Raw genomic sequence first — 21,405 nt, forward strand, 5'->3', positions numbered from 1 at the left:
AGTTTTAACACTGAGAAAACCGAGATAGTTCTCTTCAATTGGCAAAAAACACCACACGTGCCTTCACTGCTTTTTGGTGAAAATCTCGTGAATACTGCTGACCACATAAATTACCTCGGAGTCCCTATTGGCTCGTCTCTAAGGCATACACGTCTTCTACTGATCAAAAACCTCAACCGACGAATCTCCGGCTCGTATGCTTCCATAGTCTCTGCTAAATTCCGTTTTAGCCACCCCCTCCTTGCCAGCCTATACAACGCTACTGTTTTACCTCATATTCTGCACCTGGCACCATTTTGGAAACTATTTTCGAAGGCTGAACTGTCTAAAATCCGTGCGCTTTTCTTCCGTTTTGCTAAATACCTCCTACGTTTTCCTCCCTGGTACAAAAACTCAATCCTCATTAAAAAGTATCACATAACCGACCCTCATGTTGCAGTTGAAAATTTCATCAAAAGACACAATATTAAAATAGTAGATCACGATTGGTATAATCTCCTTTTACAATAGATCTGTTTTCGTTTTATTCATTTTAGTGCTATTTTGTTTGCCCTTTTATTAGTTGAGTCTATTTCTAGTTATGTCTCTTCTGATATATTCTTATATATTTTCTTATATTTATATGTTCGTGCTCCGTCTTTTTCATTTCGTATGATTGACGGGTTTTCAAATAAATAAATAAATATGCAAACAACAAAGAGCAGAATATAGACAATTACGGGAACTCGGATGCAATATCTTTATAAAGACTAGTAAAGCTAATACTTTTGAGGAGAAATACTTTCCTGAATTTTCATTGAAATTTTACCATTTTTACTCTCTTTGCAACTATTTTTAAGTTAAGGTGAGTTATCATTACTATTATTCAAAATAAACACCATGAGCCCCCATGTTTTTGCAGCATGGATAGTAAATTGGTATGGTGCATAACCAATCTTGAACTGATAGATTTTAGTACTCCTAAATGTACTACCCTATTTTCAGCCCATTTCGTAAACCATACTGATGCGGAGATAAATGTCCCACAAGTAGCGCTGTCGTTGTGTGAAATGCAACTTATTTCAGTCACAACTCTTAGCATATTTATGTCAATTCTTTTTTGGAGCTGGTTCAGAAAAATATGTAGGAAAGTGAAAATGGGAAGCATGGTATTGTTCATAGAAGCAGTTCAATATTTATGCGTTAGTATGTGAATCCAAAACGCAAAGATTAGGACGTTATCAGAGATTACGAGGCATTTCGATGACAAATGAGAGAATCAGAGTTTCAATTTAATACTGGAAACAAAAATTAAAACAAGTAAATTATTCCTGTAGCTCCCTCTCTACGATATTTCATCACCAAACAACAATTAATCTGACCTATCTAGTTATAGTGCGAATATTGTTATAAAAAAGCACTAAGTCTTATTTTCTTTTTTAATGATTTCTTTTTGATTCAGAAAATTATATTCACTGTATATCTAGCTTCTTATTCTTCAATGATTCGATTTCTGTCCTATTTGTAGACGTAGATGGTGTATTAATTTCTACTTTTTAAAGTTTTAAAACAAGAAAATCCAATCTTGAACTGATAGATTTTAGGAAGTAAGAGCACCTTAAATATCAGGGGAAAAAAATGACCTGACCAAATGTGGCGAAACAGGAAGCACAGAGCATTTTTCAATTTTTCAATCAGCCAGGCTCACATTTTTACTTGATATTACGGTTTCAAAGGCACTATATTTGGAAAAATGTTAGTGTGGAACATAATGAAGTGTAATGGACCGCTATTTTTCTCGTTTTTCTTATGTTAAAAATAAGCATGGATTAATTTAAAAAAATTATTTGCTCAAAATAAAGAGCAAATTTCAGACTAAAAACGAGCAACAATTTTAAGTTACTTAATGAATTATACATTTTTCTCGAAATTATTGGGGGGGGGGGAGGAGGGCAACTTGCCCCCTTCACGATGCCACTGTCAAAGAGTACTCACCACCCCATATACACCTCTTACCCACTTCAAAGAGAACCCACCTTCCAATCTTCTGAGCATACCTCTTACCTACTTCGAAGAGTACTTACCCTCCTATCTGCTCAGCTTACCTCTTATTACTTCAAAAAGCACTCACCTTCCCATCTGATTAGCTTACCTCTTATATCTTATTTACTTCAAAGAGTACTTACCTTCCCATCTGCTCAGCAATACTCATAAACCTATGAGAAAATATCGACAGCTGTATTAGATCCAAATCTAGACCAATTTGTCGATGGCTCTCGATTTCCACCTGAATAGAGATGTCTCCACTCTCGGTGATGTTTGCAATACACCCAGGCTCAACAACGATTGTACTCAGTTTATCAATTATAACTGCAGGCCCAGGTACTTTGTGTCCATGAGCTAGTTTTTCCATTAGAAATATTGGAGTATCCATCCAACTATTTATGAAGTATACTTTCTTCACCTGGAAAAATAGGTTGAAAAACGTCGAAAAAAAGTTTCAGTTTCATTTTTTTCCACATTACACAAAATTTCACTGTCTATAGTCGGTCAACTAGGATTAGTTGGTCGAAGGAGGTAAACAAAACACAAAGGACACAGTATTATGTACTATTTTTCAGCCAACTATTTTTCAGCCAACTCCTGACATTTAACTCTATGAAAAAAAAAAAAAAATCCATTATTAGAACCGTAAGAAAAGACCGTAAAAATATAATAATAATTATTCAAATTCAGATTTGAGTTGATTATTCAATTTAACTAATACATAAAACATAAAGTTTAATAATTAAAATAATAAACAAATTCATAGTTAATAAATAAAAATTTAACTAACAAAATAATCCTCCTCCGTTTTCCTAAAAATGCAGTAAAACCCTCGTACGGAAAACATTTTCCACAAACACACTCCTCTATGAGATTTCCCCCCTCCAGACTGTTTCTCAGCTCTCATCTATCTTTTCCCTCATTCACTGCTTTAGTTCAAGATATATAAAAAAAAGCTTTCATCCCCAATATAAAAAAAAATAAAAAAAATAAAAAATAAAACATACCAATAGGTATGTTATACGTCCATACACGTTTTGTTATACGCATCAGTTTCGTCGTTTTCTCCCTTTTTTGCGTTTTTGTTAACCTTTTTGATCAATTTACGAGTTTAAGTAATTTTATCTGTTTTTAATTTTTTGACGTGTCATAGCCAGCATATATATATATATATATATATATATATATATATATATATATATATATATATATATATATATATATATATATATATATATATATATATATATATATATATATATATATATACATATGCATGTATGTATTTCCCCTTCCTGAAGCCTTTTGCTGACTCTTAAGTTTTAAGTATCTTAAGTTTTAAGACCCAAAGGTAACCGAAACAAAAACCCATTATTGAGGGCTAGATTTTCTTGAGACAATTTGGACGCTAAGGAAAACATAACAGACATAGAAACAAACGACAAAAACAAGCTGAAAACATCTTACTATTAGCTATTCGTGATTGTATTTAAAAAAATTGTAACCCCGTCCTCTTCTGGATTATGGCCCTACAGGATAGATCAGCCGGCCAATATTATCGGGCCAATAGGGCCCGATAAGATACTGACCAATAGGTCAGAAAAACAATCTGAAAAAATATTTTAAAAAATATATTTTTTTTCCAGGGTGACCCAAAAAGATCCGTACTCATATTTTATTCGATAAAATATCCATTTTTTAACAAATATCCTTTCTGTTGCAGGACATGAAAGGTGAACCTTTGGATGATCGTTTGCAGGACTCAGTAGGACGCAGCCCTAGAAAATCAGTGCGTAGACACAGTCAAGAACTCGGAATGACAAGGGAGTCACTGTGGCGTGTTCTCACGTTTAATAGGACAGTGTAGTCCCTCACTATGGCAATGTTTTCTTCTTTCTTTGCACTCTCTTTCCTGCCTGAAAAAGTTCCCCCTGTGGCTTAAAAAATAAGTCTACTACAGTCCCATGCTCACTGGACTTTGTAACCCAACTAACAATCGTGATTTTGGCGGAAATTTGCGACAATGGAACAAGTTTTCGAAACTGAATTTGTACACTCCGGTATGATTTTGTCGCAAAATAGGTCTCCAGGGAGAATACCTTCTGCTGATTGGTCCAAGACATTTTTGTGGCAACTAAAGCTGCAAACGATCATCCACAGGTTCACCTTTCATGTCCTGCAACAGAAAGGATATTTGTTAAAAAATGTATTTTTTATCGAATATAATATCGGTACGGATCTTTTTGGGTCACCCTGTCATGCGCAACATATCCAGAAGATGACGCCCGATTTCCTCAGGTAATTCGTCCTTGTCCAGTTCTTAGGGGTAGAACCATCAGCTATGTCATCTTGGTGGAGAAGCAGCAGAGGTGAGTCAAATGAAGTCAAATTATATTGTAGTCAATACACACCTGGTGCAGCAACATCCGAAATTTATGGTGAGTTCAGGAGCCTACAACCAGAGAAGTTATTCTTGCTTGTCTCCAGGATCCTAGATACAAGCAACGACCCCTAAATCAAGAGGCCCTCAGTAACGCTAAAAGATGGCTACAAGAAGAAGCCCAGAGTCAGACATGCGAGACACAAAATTAGCCACTGCGACAGAAGAGGAGGAAAACCCAAAAGGATGGAGAGTACGTATAGGGAGTTTGTTTACTACCTGTTTGACAACATGGTTGCGACTTCATAAACTGAGAAGGAAGAGTCAATAGATAATTTTGTTTAACGTAGTTGAAAGGTCTGGAAATTATGTCTTTGAGGATAACATCCCTCCACAGTCCTCAGGACAAGGGTTGTAAGTTATGCCCTTGGGGCATATAAGGTTTTTTATAGAAAGCGTGGTTATACAAACTTTGGAGGGGGCTCATTGGATTGGTAATCAGAAGTTCTAGTGCTCTCTTTAAGAGTCAAGTGATCAGAGGGCAGCTATCCCCCCATACACACACATCGTATTGTCCCGATATTGATCAGGAACTGGAAAGGTGAGGGAGGCTGTCATTGACGGGACAAAAGTGGTCTATCAGAGTGGTGGCGAAATAACAGGAGTCACTTCAAGAGACTCGCACTACTTGCTCGGAAGTATCTACGCTGCCTACTCACTTCTGTCCCATGCATAAGAGTTTTCAGTTGGGAACATTTATGATGGCAAACGAAGGCCTCTGACAAGAAGAAATGCTGAAAAGCTGTGATTTATATACTAAAACTTGTCCCAGTTGGACTGGACCTGAACTGACCAGACTACAACTTTATTTGTTTTAGTTGTTTTCTAAATCCTTTGTAAATAAACCTTTTTTGCATTATTTAGAATCCACAGTAAATTATTGAGGCTCTTCTTCAGTGTGTAAAAAAACAGGAAGAAATATGTGAGTATGAATACGGGCGGAGAACGCAGGGTTTAAACTTTAGGTAAGGTTTTTTTTTTTCCAGAGGGGACTTTGTCGGCACGCTACCGACATATCAGTATCGGACCCCAAAAATACAAAAGGGTCGGGCCCTATTCTGGATACGGCCTTGCCTCAAAGAAAATAGTAAAAAAGATACTAAATAAAGTAAAGTGGTAAATAACATACACCTTGTAATGACAAACCTGGTAAATAAGATATCGATAAATAATATTTGAATTCAATAAATAGGCAAAAAAGAGAGAAAAAATCCAAGAAATCTCTAGAAAATTATAATTATAAATAAGTAAAAGCTGGTTAAAAAAGGGAAAAACGAGAACTAAAACAAAAGATAAATTTTGTATATAAATGAAATTTAGAACAATTATTTATTTTCCACAGAGCTTCACATTTCTAGGAAAGTAGTGTGAAGTAAACCCTGCTGGAGTTAAAACCCCGCCCAGTCTAGAACTGATAAAAATACTCGTACAAAAAATGGTTGGAGCAAACTTTTAAAACAATTTTCAGTCAAATGAAATGGGGAAAAAATCAAAAATAAATTGTCAGTTTAAGGACTGGTGAAAAAACTATTTCACCAATTAAGATGTAAGGACTATTACACCTTAATTTGAGAAATTCTTAATATACAGAGCTTTCCATATAACTCAATTATAGCCCCTTCATGCACAACATTTCCAAGCCTTAAATAATGAGGTCAAATCCCCTCCTTAACTAGTGGTGGGAATATTTAGCAGAGGGGGAAGTTCGAAAATTAATTATAATAGGAATATTATGAATGTGGGTAAGTACATCCGTAGCTCGTCCGTAGCGAGTCATAACACGTCCGTAGCGGCGCAGCAGAGAGGTTTTTTGGACACTTGAATATTGGTAGAATAGGAGAAGAACATTTTGAAAAGACACGTATGTGTATAATGGAGCGAACGTTATCTTTTTTGTGAGGTTCTTTTCACGTTTCCTTTTTGTTTTCATTTTAGTAAACCAAGGCTCACGTGGCTTTAGGGTTGTAATTTCATTTAATTTATATCATTTGGTCCAATGGATTAGTTTACTGGATTCAATTAATGCGGATAAATTGTAAGAAATAATCCAAAAATTAGAATACAATAAAGAATTTACAAAACATAAAACAATACTAAATTAAATAAATCTGAATCTATTCAATTTACTAAACTAATTAACAAATTTCTATTACTAAGTAAATAACTCATGCCGGGGGCCTACTCCCTTGCTTCTTCCCAAAATCTCGAGACTTTTACGGTTTGTCCAGCGATTTCTTATATTTTTCATACAGTTTGCCTCTTCTTCCATCTTTAAAAATTGTGCCCCCTTCGAAGGAGCTTTCAAAACCCCCTCCAAAAAAATCATCTGTGCGTGTTCATCATACCATTAAAAATTTTAAAAACCAGTCTAAAAAGTTCATCCTAAAAAAATGGATTAGGACCAAATTCATAACCAAAGAGTAAAGCAGGTGAACTAGTCCTTGAATTTCTGAGACCTTGAAAAGCCTTGTAACTTTAGAGCTGAGATCAAAAATAACATCGAAAGCAGAATTTCTGCTTCGACGGATCAAGTAGTTACGACAAACTTAAGGGCGATAATTGAGTCAAAATTTTTAGACCATCCCCCCCCCAAAGAAAAAGGAAAACAACAAAAATTCAAGTCTTCTTGCCCCTTACAGCACTAAGAAAAAAGTTGCTCCTTCTCGTAAATATCAAAACTCATAAGATTCCCCATTAATGTCTTTGATTTTAATAGCTTGCCAAACTCAAAACGTACATCTCAAGACACCTTTTAACATCAAACCTTAGCATTTAGTACCAATTTTCGCTTTTCAAATTTTGAAATTTCAGATTTTCACTTAGTTAAATGCTAAAACTAGGGTGACTTTCAAAATTTTTTTGGGTCTTCATAGGCACGTGCTTATGCAATGTAGAAAGGGATTATGGTGTTTCTTTTTCTTAAGATTAGTCACACAGAAAAAACAACAGGACACAACAAGAAAAAAACAACAACAACGCAAATTAAGCAGCTAATAAATTAGGTCTACACAAAAGCCCCTAGCAAACATACCGGAAGGTCATCAAGTTATAGGGACATACACATTCGACATTGGGAGGACTATCCTCCTTAGATTGCTTCCTTTTAATGTCGAGACCGAGTCCACCGATTCCTCTTACTCGTATATCATCCACAATAATGGCCCGATTCTTCAAAGTAAAACCAAACTCACGCTGATAACTGAAAAAGAATATTATTCAAGCACTGGAACGGCATCATAAATTTTCAAGCCCATTGTTTCAACTAGAAACTTACCATGAATATTACCGCACTTTGCGAAGTCGATTTTTTTTAGTTTTTCATAGGAAAAAAAATTGCAGATTTAGTCTCGATTTTTTGCTTTGTCGCCGCAAGTTCAATCTCCGTAACTACGTCTACGAAACCACGTCTACGAAGTTACGTAGCTACGTCTCTGTAGCTACGTCCACTAGTCTACGAAGATCAAAAGGAAGATTCTAGATTTGGCTATCCGTTACCGAAGTTTATCCTTTCGTTAGAAACTACGGGTAAAAGAACACCCTCAGTTTTCTTCGTTGAGGCTTCCTTTTCATTATCATCAAAACGAATTAGAGAAGTCACTGGTAGTTGACGATCGTATTTTTTGCCATAACAAAAAAAAAAAAAAAAAAAAAAAAAAAAAAAAAAAATTTGCAGTTATTCGTCTTCATTGCTTAGACAGGGGTAGCCTACAAACTTGGCAACGAAAAAATCACCAATTTTTACGTTCGGATGATTAATGACGGCAACAACAAATATCAGACAGCAACAGAATTGAAATTTGATTAGCATCAGATAATGATGAAAAGAAACTTAAGTTTCAGTGGACAGGCCCACGGATGGCAAGAATCCTATAAGCATGTGTATCTTTTAAATATTCAACTATTCCTTTAAATATGTGGACGGCAAGGAGTATATCAAATTTAATTCGTTGCCAGAGAAGCTATAATCATCTGATCACTGATTTAATTATTCTAAATATTTTCACAATACTTGAAAGTTTTCTCCTTACGTTGCATCTCGTGAATAAATTAAATGTCCAATTAATTTAGATTTTACTTCTTTTTCAACACAGGTACAAAACGGAGATTAACTTTTTTTTTCAAAGCACAGTTAGGTCTTAACTGGTCAATAGGGACGGATCTAGAGAGGGAACAAGGGAGGTAGCCTGGCCCAGCCACTGGCTCGTGGGGGCGCTGACTTGTAAGTTTTTGGTTTGATCAAATAAAATTCGAACCCTAATTTCTAAGCTCTGGAACACACCAACGTTTGCCTTGAAGATGTATACAATTATGTCTATTTCAGTTCATTGTATTGGAGGAAGCTTCAGCCACTTAGAGTAAATTAAAAATAATAAAACAGTTCATGGTAACGAACTTTATATAAACGAAATTTATATAAACAAATTTTTGATACGTTTTTTTAAGTAATTTTTCACCATTCCCCCCAAGAAAATCCTTTTGTACCCCCCCCCCCCCCGAAGAAATGAAACTCTGGATACAGCCCTATCTGAAGACAATACATCTTGCAATGTTCCCACAATTCGCCGTTTTTGTAAAGTAATTTTCCTATTTTAGGGTTTGACAAATCCCATCTGAAATGTAGTGCCACTCTCCAAAATAAAATTTATGATTTTATTCCTGATTTAGCACCGTTCAAAATAGCTGTATCTTTCCATTGTGTTCTATATGAAGCACAAATTTTGTGAATTTCAATTTTTTGACATTTTCTCGGATTGAAGAATCCAAACAAAACTGAAAATAAGTTCCCAAAAGATTCATACACGTACAGAACCAATGTTTTAGTGGGGTAATGCTTCAATAGTTCTTCTGGGGATTAAGGGAGGGGTGGAAAATAATAAAAAAAAATCCGAAATCTGTCAGATATGTTTTCAAATATTGGATTCTTGCATTAAAAAAAATTAAATAAGGTTTATATGGTACAGTATGAGAACTAGAGGATAGCTGAGATTTTAAATAAGAATAGTTTTCGATCGAAATTTTACATAATAAATTTTGGTACTGAACGACAGATATATTCAAAATTTTAGTATTTAAATCTAAATCTATTCAAATCTATTTAAAATCTGAGCCCAAATTACTCATCTTTAGTAATCGTTAACAAAAAGCTGGATTTACTTGGTTTTCCTATAAATATAAACGCAACAAGTAGCAAGGAGTATTTTTTTCACGGTTTGGTATTTGGACCAAAGTATTTTTCTCAGGGGAGGGGGTATTTTTTCAGGTTTTTTTTTTTACAAAAACACTTTTAAAACGCATCAAAAATTTGTAATATACCTTATTATTTTTATATAAGTAGATTTTTCCGAGTCGGAAAAAAAAATTCAGGGGGGTTCAAACCCGGTCCCCCCTCTCCAAACGGCCTTTATGAGTAATAATATATTAATAAAAATCTTACCGTTCGACAAAAGATCTATAAAAATCGCCATGTCTTGTCCCTGAACCTGGATATGGTTCACACATTAAAGCACAGTCAGTTCCTTCGTATCTTAAGTTTAGATATACCTCCATTGTCATTTGGTTGGGACTAAAACCTTGATTTTGAAGAACTTGGCGACACTTCTTTTTCAGGGTTTCGAGACGCTGATCAATATGATCAAAACTATCTAAAAAAGCTTCCAATTAGGCGATTAAGAATCAAATATTTTGAGGATTACTCTAGCATATCAAGCGGTTTTTTAGCGGCTATAACAGAGGTGTTCTAGAGGCTAACATAGAGGCATAAAATAGCGTGATCCTTGACCAAGTGAGAAGAAACTAATGAAAATTTCTTTTCAAAATTTCAAGACGCTTATGAACAGGATAAAGAAATCCCTAAAAAAAGCTTGCCATTTAGGTGACTAAACTAGATATATTTAAGCATTACTCAACATATCAAACAGTTTTTCTAGAGGTTAAAACAGAGGTTTTCTAAAGGCTAAAATATAGGCTAAAGCAGCAAGACCCTTGACCGTGTGAGGAGATATTAGTAAAAATTCCTTTTCAAATTTCAAGACCCTTACAAATATGATAAAAAAATACCCAAAGAAGCAGTCAATTAGGCGATTAAAAATCAAATAAGGATTACTCTAGCATATCAAGCGGTTTATCTAAATTCTAAAATAGAGGTATTCTAGGAGCTAAATAGAGGCATAAAATAAGAAGAAATTACTGAAAATTCCTTTTCGAAATTTCCTTTTCGCTTATTAATATGATCAAAATTCCCTAAAACGGAAGCTCCTATAAAAGGCGATAAAAAATCAAACCAAACATAATTAAGGTTGCTCTTAGCCTCAAATAGAAGCGTATAACCGACTGATCTTTGTCACATTGAGAATATATTCACGAAAATTCCTTTTCAAATTTGAAGAGACTGATCGATGCAATCAAAAATACCTAAAAAAATGCTCCTAATTAAGCAAAAAAAAATTCAAATATTTAAGCATTTCTCTTACGCAAGTGACATTCCTTTTTCAAACTTCATGACGCTGATCAATTGTATCTGAAATACCTAAAGGAGATGCTGTTTTATTAGCCGATAAAGAATCAAATAAATTTAGAGATTGTTTTTCCACGCGAGATCGTTTTTACTGAGATTAGAAATTTCAAAAGTTTAATCCTTGTCTAACTAAGAAAAGCTTTGGTGACATTTCCTTTACAGAATTTTCAGATTTAGTCAGTATGATTGAAACTACCTAATTAAGAAGGTATAAATTAGATAATTGCGCACAATTAAGGATTACTCTTGACACGATTACAACTTATTTGCTGTGATACATGCTTGAAAAAATGGGTAATACATCTGCTTAAAAATAAGCTAGACCTAGTTTATAGCGGAAAACAAGCTGTAGGCAGAAAACGGGCACGTGCCCCGTCCATTTTTACATAATTCTCATGCCGGGGTGGCGTTGAGAGCGTAGTCAGCCTTGTTCACGTTGGACGGTTTGCAGCAACGACCTCTGCATCAGACAGCACAATTACAGCTTGGTTCAAGAAATTTCCGAGACTATCACTCCACTGGAACTTGGGTCTTCCTCTTAAGATGCTTCCAGCCAGTACTGGTTGGTTCAGAGACGCAAAGAATCCGAGCCGGAGTGTCGGTTGGCATTGCGAAAGACATCCAAACCAACGAAGTGTCCGCTCGGCAACCAGATGCGACAAAGGTGACTGGGAAGTCAGACTTCGTAGACGGTCGTTGCTTGTCTGTCCATTGGATTCCCTGGATTGTCCGAAGCTACTTAGATTGAAAAGTGTTGAGACGGCACTGGACAACTGCAGTTGTAGGCCAAGTTTCAGCTCCGTATAGCAAAATCGAATAGACTGACCCTCTAAGGATCTTCGTTTCGGTGGCTCGTTTGATCATTGGCTTCTTCCAATCATGGCTTAGTCTACCGAAGACCGCAAAGGCCATGGCCACGCAGACAGCAACTTCATGGTCGATGCAGCCATCCGACAATATGACAGAACCAAGATAAGTGAAGTGGTCAACCACTTCGATTTGGTTTCCGGCGACCAAAATAATTACAATTATCAGCGTCTGACTTTGGCTGCACTACCATGACTTTCGTCTTCTTCCAGTTAATGGATAGTCATGTCCTGGCAGCTTCACCAAGAAGCATGTTTACAGCCATGAGCAGCTGGGACTTGGATTTAGAGACTAGTGCTATGTCATCAGCAAAGTCACAATCAGTGACAACTGTATCCCCATAATTGAGTCCAAAGCTCAAGTTCCGAGTTATACGAGTCATATCATGATCAATAATACAGTTAAATAGCTCAGGAGCAACTGAAAACCTTGACTGACTCTTGTTCATACTGGAGAGAACACGCTACGTTTACCATTCACTTGCACCCAGTTCTCAGTCTCTTGATGCATGACCCTGAGTAGGCAGACATATTTTGACGGGAGGCCAGTATTTGAAAGAATATTCCATAGAGAATCTTGATCAACTGTGTCGAACGCTACCTTAAAATTGACATAAGCAATCAAAGCCTGCTGGCAGAGAACGTTCACATTCGCGACCATATATCTTATGGAGAATATCTGCTCTGTCGTTGATCGGCCAGGCCTAAAACCAGCCTGCTCTACTCAACAAAACCATAGAAAAGAGCTTTCCTGGTACCGAGAGGAGCGTTATCCCTCTAGTCTTTCGGGACGATCTCTGAGTCCCGTATTGCATTGAATAGCATTTGGAGCCATAAAAGGATAGTGACAACACCGTTTCTAAGCAGCTCCGCGGAGATTCCAAAGCTGTTAGGAGCTTTGCGGTTTTTCAATTTTTCACAGCATTTTGAATTTATACCACCGAGAACGGCTTAATGTCGACATTATCGAGGTTATTACAGATCACAGGTTGGGGGATGGCAAGAGTCGCTACATATGGAGAGAGAGGGGACGCATTAAGCAGGGCTGAAAAGGGTTCATTCCACTTGAAAGGTTGGATACTATGCCTTCAAGGAGCCCCTCGTCCGCAGATCATGTGTTTTTTATTGGTTGAGCACACTGGCGTGAGAGGTCAAATAAGTGTTTTTACACTGCCCCAACGTCCTTCCTCGTGGCAGCTTCTTGTAGCTCATCAGCTTTGACATCAACGAACGATGTGACATTCTCTATATATCACCCTTATTCTTGACACCATTGAGATGTCGATAGGTCGTCATATTCCCTTGCATTCTGGCCTGCCTTCGTAGTGTAATGACTTCCACAGCCTCCTGTAACAGCCAAGGGTTTTTGACGTCGACTTGCAAGCCAAGAGTTGCTCTAGCATGCGTCTGTGACTTCAGTTTTAAACGAGTCCCGCATGGCTTCAATATCCGAAAGCTGGGACAGGCTTTCAAAATGGTTTTTAATCTCAAATACGTACTGATCTTTGATCGCAAGAGTATCAAGACTGCTGAGATTTAGCGTTGCAATGCGCTTTTCGACCTTCTGAAATTTCAGCTTAAGACAAATTTTTGCAACTACAAGTCTTTGATCAGTATTACCTAGGTCAGCACCACGAAATGAGCAGCAATTCAAAAACCGCGACATCCATCGCCGAGAGATGAAGATATAATCAAATAATTCCTTTGTGACCCCATCGTTACTACACCAAGTATTCTGATGAATTCGAGGTCTTTCGAAGACTGTGTTTGAGATAGCAAGCTATGGCTGCTGGAGAGCTGAAGCAGACGATAACCATTGTCATTAGTCAGGTACTGGATAGCACGGCCCATGACGTATTTCCATATACCTGTGGGATCAATAACGGTAGCGTTGGAGTCCCAAAGAAGAAAAAATATATCATGAGGAGAGGCAAAAGAAATCGGTAGCTTGAAGTCTGTGTAAAACTGGTCCTCAACATCGGGGTCAGCCTCATTTGTTGGCGCATAACATACAACTACAAACAATCTTCCACGACGGTGTCACAGGCGGGCTGCGGGGAGACATTCTGGTAGGGCATTATGGGATATAAGTGCATTTCTAGCTCTCTTATGAAGAACCAGAACAACACCAGCTCTCTTTGAGTTGCCAGTATCCAAGCAAATTAGACAGTAGTTGTCACTGATGAATTTCTCACCTTTCCCCGGCGAATGCATTTCTGTAAAGCCAGCAATAGCAACAGAATCCTGCTTGACTTTATTAGCGGGAAGTAGCTCAGCGCCAGGAAAATTCAGAGTCAGAACATTCCAAGTAGCAAATTTCACACCACCCTTTTCAAGGAGGTTCAATCTTCGGGTGGTTTGACCACCGTCGTCAGGATATCCGGGGACGTGCTGAGGTCGGCATCGTAAAGGGGAAGAAATATCCGAGGCTTGATTGACACTTTTTGTTGCAAGATAGTTTTCCTTGCCAAAGCAAGTCCAGGGGAAAGGGTACAAGCTTGTCACCCAGCCCAGCTCACTTTATCCGGACTTGAGACCCGACAGCTGTGACCAGATGATAAACAGCTGGTGAGGTACACAACGAGTTTATAGGGACCGTTTTCCATATATATGGATTCTCCACCCTACTGCAGTTGTCCTCCTATAGAGGATTCTCCCACGATGGTGTTCTGCTTCACCATACAATTTAACCCATTGCTGAGAGAAGGTATGTAACTCGCAAGATGTGTCCACACGCCGGTGAGTCTTGCTGAGTGTATATTCGAGGGGCCTTCTTCCTCCTTCACCTGTATTTACGAGCCCCGGGCGAGGATAGCCCAGTTTCTGTCACGGAACCCCAGAGACTAGGCCCCCCCCCCTTCGTCCGCACCTTCTAGTGGAGGTGCCCAACATATCTGTCGGATATTCCCCTATCTGCCACCTGGGGGCACGCTGAGTGACCTGGGGAAGGCCTCTACCTGGCCTATCCATCACCCAATTTATCAATTTATAAACTCTTTAAAAGATTTTTAGTGTTTTGTTGAAAGGTAAGTTACTCCACGCTGCAATTCAGGAGGTTTCTGATCTAAAGGCCTCCACTATATTACGTGCCTGACTTAAGGTACTGCCTTGCCAATTATTCAGATTCTTTCTTATATTCTTATTTTCTAACATGTAATTTTTAAAAAATTTTAAGAGTGCTCTTATATATACTAAAAAACCTAGGAAGACAATTCTAGTAAAAAAAAAAAAAAAAAAAAAATCGTTTATAGGCCTCATTTATCTTTTTTGTCAGAACATGCTCTTTAGCTCAATCTTAAGGACAAAGGAATATTTCCCTACAGAAGGTCCACTAAGGGGGTCAACGAGTTCAGTTAGTTGAACTTTTCCTTTTTGGATATTACAGAGTGTAAAAGCTCACACTCTTCTGGGTGAAACAGTCTATCTAGTCTTCGCAAAAAAATAATAATAAATGGTTCCTCATAGCTCAACCAGTCGAGAGAGAGAGAGAGAGAAAGAGAGAGAGAGAGAGAGAGAGAGAGAGAGAGAGAGAGAGAGAGAGAGAGAGAGAGAGAGAGAGAGAGAGAGAGAGAGAGAGAGAGAGAGAGAGAGAGAGAGAGAGAGAGAGAGAGAGAGAGAGAGAGAGAGAGAGAGAGAGAGATGAGAGAGAGAGAGAGAGAGAGAGAGAGAGAGAGAGAGAGAGAGAGAGAGAGAGAGAGAGAGAGAGAGAGAGAGCGGAAAAAAACCGATCATCAACTAAAAAACTGAGTCAATACAACAAATTTACTGATTAATAACGTTTACAAATGCAGGAATGAAACTCTTCCTAATGGATGTTCTCTAACTTTAAATGCTGTCCATGTGAATATTATAAATATGAATCTATAATAAAAATGGTCTTTTTCAATTTTCAGCATTAATGTTTTTGCTGCTAATTTCATAGCACCTGATCGCTAAAATTTAGGGCCCGGTAAACACCTAGTCAACCATATGCCTAGGTTTTCTCTCTACAGCTGTGTCTGCTGAACTTCCTTTTAAAGAAATCAGCCGATGGGTTTTTTTTTGGAGATATCCTCTCTCAGGAGACCTTCCATCGTACCGTGTTTCCACGTCATTGCCCTAGATCTTACATTAGATACGCACTATTTAGCGAAATGGGAAGCATAAAAACTGGGGTGGTAATAACAAATTAAATGCTAAATACCTTCATAAGGCTTTGAACAGGGTTCCTGCTCCTCATGGACAACATCAGCAAGGGCCATACCATAAGCAGAAAGAATGCCAGCATAACGGTGGATAAATATGTTTTTCATACCTAGTGTCTTAGCAATAGCACAGGCATGCTGACCTCCTGCACCACCAAAACAAGCAAGAACATGTTTTGATGTATCATAGCCCTTAGCCTAAAATAATTGGACTTTTTATCGTTTTTTGTTCATCTACGATTTCTTGGTAAAAAAAATCTAAATAAATCAACAAATCTATTGATGTTGAGTGGGATCGAGTTAATTAAACATGTATTTTCATGCACATGCTATTGTTTACTTTTTTCTGCTGTGCTTTACATACAGTCATCGCTTGGGACAGATTTACAGGAGCTAGGGTGGAGGCAATGGGGCTTTAAAAAAATATAGTTTGCCCATTTTTAGATGCAGATTATTGCTTTTCGTATTATTTCTTTTGTTTTTTAAACTTTTATGGTTATTATATATTTTTTTTAAAACCACATATTTAGAGTATATTACGAATATTTGTTCAATTTGTTGCTTTTTTTAGTTTACTTTTATTCCACTGTATCTTTTATTGCTTGTTTTAGTTTACACTGATTATATTTTATAGTTGTCAGACCTGTTGTTATGTACAGTATTTTTATTCTTCCACTTCTACCTGAGACTAGAATCGAGACATAGCTTCTGGTTGAAGACACGTTCACAAAAATTAATTTTACTTTCAATGACAATTGGTATCAACAAAACATCAAAATAGTATATGCTCAAGAAATTCGAAACTAAATAATTAAAGCAAAATGTGATCATCACTTGCATATCATGGACAGTCGTACGCAAGAAAAATATTCAAGTTTTGAAAACAGAGGTGCCTTTTTTTTCTTTCTTCTTATTTTCTTTTTTATTTTTTCTTATTTTTATTTTTTAGTTTTTTATTTTTTTGTTTTTTTCTTTTCTCCTTATTTTCTTTGCAGTTTTAAATTACAATTTTAGATAGAGAAGCTTAGATTAGGTGGACAAGACAGAGAAGTCATATTAGAAACTTAAGAATTTAGACAAGAAGTTAGAGAAGAAAATGGAAAGTTAGATTAGAAGTTTAGATAGATAAGTTTTGACCAGAAGATAGCAAGTACACAAGTAAGTACAGAAGATAGGGAATAAAGAGAGAGAAGTTACATTAGAAGTTTAGATAGAGAAACATAGATTAGATAGTGAAGACAGAAAAGTTAGATAAGAGGTTTAGAAATTTAAAGAGAAAAATTTAGATTTGGTGAAGAAAATCAAGAAGTTGGATTAAAAGTTAAGATCAGATAAAGAAGCTGGAAAAATTAATAAATAAGTTTAGATTGAGAAATTTTAATTTGATAGAATAGTTAGAGACGAAGATTGCATGGATAGATTAGAAGTTTAGAGAGAGTAACATTAAGTTAGATTGAGAGGATATAGAAATTATTCCAGAACTTTAAGTGTTTTGATCAAAAAGTTTAGACTAAAAACAAAAGATAGATAAGTGCAGAAACTGAGAGTAAATAAAGAAGAATCAGATTTTTTTATGTTTGGACATAAGAATCTGGTGGCTAGGGCTCTTTAGTTTCTAGCGAGGCAATTTATCTGGGGATAGAGATTTGGATGAAAACAGGAAAAAAAAAATGTTAAAGCTCGCCAACACAAAATTGGACCAAGAATATTCGAGATTAAGCTTAGCAGCGAAAATGTCACCGTCTTTAGGAAATATTATCGTAAACACTAAAAACTTCATTTGTGACTAAGCATCATTTTCGGTTTTTTAACTTCTATTGCAGTTGGCTTTGAACTAAAAATTGGTTTGTTGCTTTTGCAATCATGGCTTAAGAGCGAGTGGGTATATAATGCGCAATTATATCCTTTGTCGATCCCTTGCCATTGACAAAAGATCGAGACTTCATTTTCTATGATTTTAACAAACGAAAGACAATTTCGGAGTATTTGGAGAATTTTGGGAAATCGTTCTAATCTTTAATTACCCGTGAGGTGAAAATGTTTTACAAATCTAAATAATTTACTAAACATTTATTTAGTATTACTCACTATTACCATTTACTATAATGATTTACTTTTTATTATTAATTATTATATTATTTACTATTTTATTATTTATACAGTTTACTTATATTATTAATAATATTATATAATACTATTTACTATATTACTTACTATTATTAAACAATTAATTTACTAAACATTCACTCACTTTTCCATGAAAAGTGAACGAAGGGCTTATCGTTCACAGCCTTACGCTTTTAAAATTCTGGATAAAAACGCTACAATGATGTATCGTAAATTAATGGACGGAGAACCGTATGAATGGGGAAATTGTAAAAAAAAAAATATATATATTTTAAGGAAAAAAGTAGATCAAATTTATTAGGAGAAAAAAAATTAGGTATGTGAGGAATTAGAAAGGTAGAAAGCAATGGAATGACGAGCAAGAGATAAGATAAATAGGTAATAAATTAAAGGAAATGGTAAGTGAAATAGTGATTAATTAGATTAAAAATAAGCAAGGAGTCTTAGAGTGAAAAAAGAAATGTGATCGATTTCTTTTTTCAAGAGTACAAAAAAAAAAAACGGTTTGTTTCTATCAATTAAATTAACCATCACCAACCCATCATCAAGTAAACGAGGAAAGAAGAAGAAACGAGGAAAGGAATTACATCCAGGATATTAGAGCATAGGCCAAAGAACGTGGGATAAAAGAAAGAAAACAAGAAGAATTTAAAATATGCATTAGAAAAGGATTTTGTATATTTTTAATATTAGAGTCTAATTAAAAAAAAAAACGCTACATCTGTCTAGCTCTTACTTTGCATCGCAGTAATGCTTCATTTTCCTAAAATTATGCTTTCAGATTTTTCTTCATTAAAACTTATATATTTTCAAACTCTGCTGTTTATTGGAAAAAGGTTCCAGAGGCACTGTAATTCTAACTTGAACAAAAATGTCACATATTACCTTCTGAATTACCGCAGTATAAATGTCTATTCTGAATTTTCCCAAAGTGGGAATTTTAACCTTCTTTTTAGGTATCAATAAGTCAAGTTTAGGTTATGTAGGTTAAAAAGAAAAGAAGGAAAATAAGTTCTGACTTCTATAATGTCAATAAGAGGTATTTTTACTTTCTAAAGGTCAAATATTAAACTAAAAATGTGCAAAAAGGGTTAAAAACCTGGGTGATTTCTCTGATAGGGCGACACATGGCCTCGTTTGCGACTTCAAGGAATCCCATTGCTAACTCTTCTAAACTCATTATTTTGCCGCTTTCTTTAACCTATAATATAACCAAGTCAAAATATACTAATTCAAGGACATGAAAAGAAAACTTTCATTTTTTAAAATACATCTAAAAAGGGTTGAGAGGCCCCTCCTTTCCGATCTGTTCCAAGCACCGATAAAAACTGAAAAAGCAGACACATTATTTACGTTGATAACAATTCGTCAGCCATATATTGACAATTCATTGACAATCAGCTTCAGACAATAATTGACAATTCATTGACAACTACAATAACCAACATTTATTGACAACAACTACAACCATTGACAATTCATCAGAGCACATAGCCAAAACGAGGCCAACGCAGCACATTTAAGGAAGTCCCACTCCTTTTGAAAACGTCCTGATTTTATCTGGCAAATGACAGCATTGCCGAAAAAGCACAGTTTTTGCCAGTCTATAATCCTTCATCAGCAAAACGTGACAAACATTTTAGCTTTCCTTTTTTATGAGCCTGAGCTGTGATATCGAACCTAATTTTTCGTAAAGCTTCTTATTTGATATAAAAATAGCCCAAACGAGTACCCCAAAGAGTCACTGGAAAACCTCTCCTCCACGAAACTTCAATTTCCTTAAATTCTTTTATCATTATTACTTCTTATCGCATTTCAGAGCAGCTTGCTTTTCATTTGGCCACAGAAGAATAACCAGAAAGCATGATTTTTGGCCAAATGACCTAAACATTTACATTCCTTTTTTATAGCCCTAGAAAACCATATCGAACCATATTTTTCTTACAGCTCATTTTATATGTAGAGAAAGTCATTCAAATCATTAAACAAAATTAAAAGTAAAAATAATTACGAAACGCAACACAATACAATAAAAATAATAACAGAATACACAATAGAAACGATAACAGAAACATATAACAATAGAATAAAATAATAACAGAAAAATGATAACATAATAGAATATAATAAACATGATATAACAGAAAATATAAATTATAAAAAAAATACTAAGCAAAACTAAAAAACTAAAAAAAATAAAAAATAAAATAATTAACTAGCACATGTTACTCAACTTTGCAAAACACTCGGAACCATAGTTAACAGCTGTCATTACTGCGGCTTTTAGTATCCCAGTCTTACTTGTTAAACTTATCTTCTGTTTTGTCAAAACTTTATTCTTCTACAAAAAAAAACAAAAAAAACACCCTATGCCTTCACTACAGTTTTTTCTGATGGATTGCAGACACTTGAAAGCCGATTCCCATTACTTGCGCAAGATTTTTGACAAATTTACGTGAAATTGCAATTTATGGCTTTTTGTTAAGTTCAAAGTTTTTATTTTATCTAGATGAACACAGGAATAGGTGTACTGCCAAAATTAAATCCCTGGACGGATTTTCAAGTATCCGCACCCATTCCTGTTCCAATAAGTTTTACCACCTGTTAGTTATTTTATATATGAAGGTGGATGCCCCCATTCAACCATCTTCACTTTTTTCACTACAGTTTAACTAGTACTTCCCTAATAATTTAGGGAGTAACAAAGATGACCAGTTGGTAACTGCAGGGGCTTTAGCTATAAAACTAATCATCAGTAAACAAAAACTTCCGATATCTCTGATTATGGAAGGAAAATAAGTTGAAGGCCATCTCAGGTGCTTTTATTGAGCACTCTCTCATTGAGCATCGTGAGCACAGTTTATCGTGACAATATGTTCAGCCCCATTTAAGATGCTTTTATTGAGCACTCTTTCATTGAGCACCGTGAGCACTGCTTATTGAGTAAGGATAATATGTTCAGACCCATTTAAGGTGCTTTTATTGAGCACTCTTTCATTGAGCATCGTGAACACTGTTTATTGAGTAAGGACAATATGTTCAGCCCTATTTAAGATTCTTTTATCGAGCACTCTTTCATTGAACATCATGAACACTGTTTATTGAGTAAGGACAATATGTTCAGCCCCATTTAAGATTCTTTTATCGAGCACTCTTTCATTGAGCATCAAGAACACTGTTTATTGAGTAAGGACAATATGTTCAGCCCTATTTAAGATTCTTTTATCGAGCACTCTTTCATTGAGCATC

General features: G+C 35.8%; 1 protein-coding gene across 1 annotated transcript in view; it reads right to left on the minus strand.

The window, feature by feature from the left end:
* The window catches only part of LOC136033201 (5-oxoprolinase-like), a 111,183-nt gene that overhangs the window by 49,454 nt on the left and 40,324 nt on the right, over positions 1-21,405 (minus strand). Inside the window, exons 7-11 of the mRNA XM_065713911.1 lie at positions 19,256-19,357; positions 16,029-16,227; positions 9,900-10,107; positions 7,526-7,664; positions 2,166-2,443 (exon numbers count right to left, since the gene is read on the minus strand). Coding sequence (XP_065569983.1) covers positions 2,166-2,443; positions 7,526-7,664; positions 9,900-10,107; positions 16,029-16,227; positions 19,256-19,357 — 926 coding nt within the window. The remainder of the gene's footprint in view (positions 1-2,165; positions 2,444-7,525; positions 7,665-9,899; positions 10,108-16,028; positions 16,228-19,255; positions 19,358-21,405) is intronic.

This window comes from Artemia franciscana, chromosome 11 (genome assembly GCF_032884065.1).
Source record: "Artemia franciscana chromosome 11, ASM3288406v1, whole genome shotgun sequence".
Taxonomy (NCBI): domain Eukaryota; kingdom Metazoa; phylum Arthropoda; class Branchiopoda; order Anostraca; family Artemiidae; genus Artemia; species Artemia franciscana.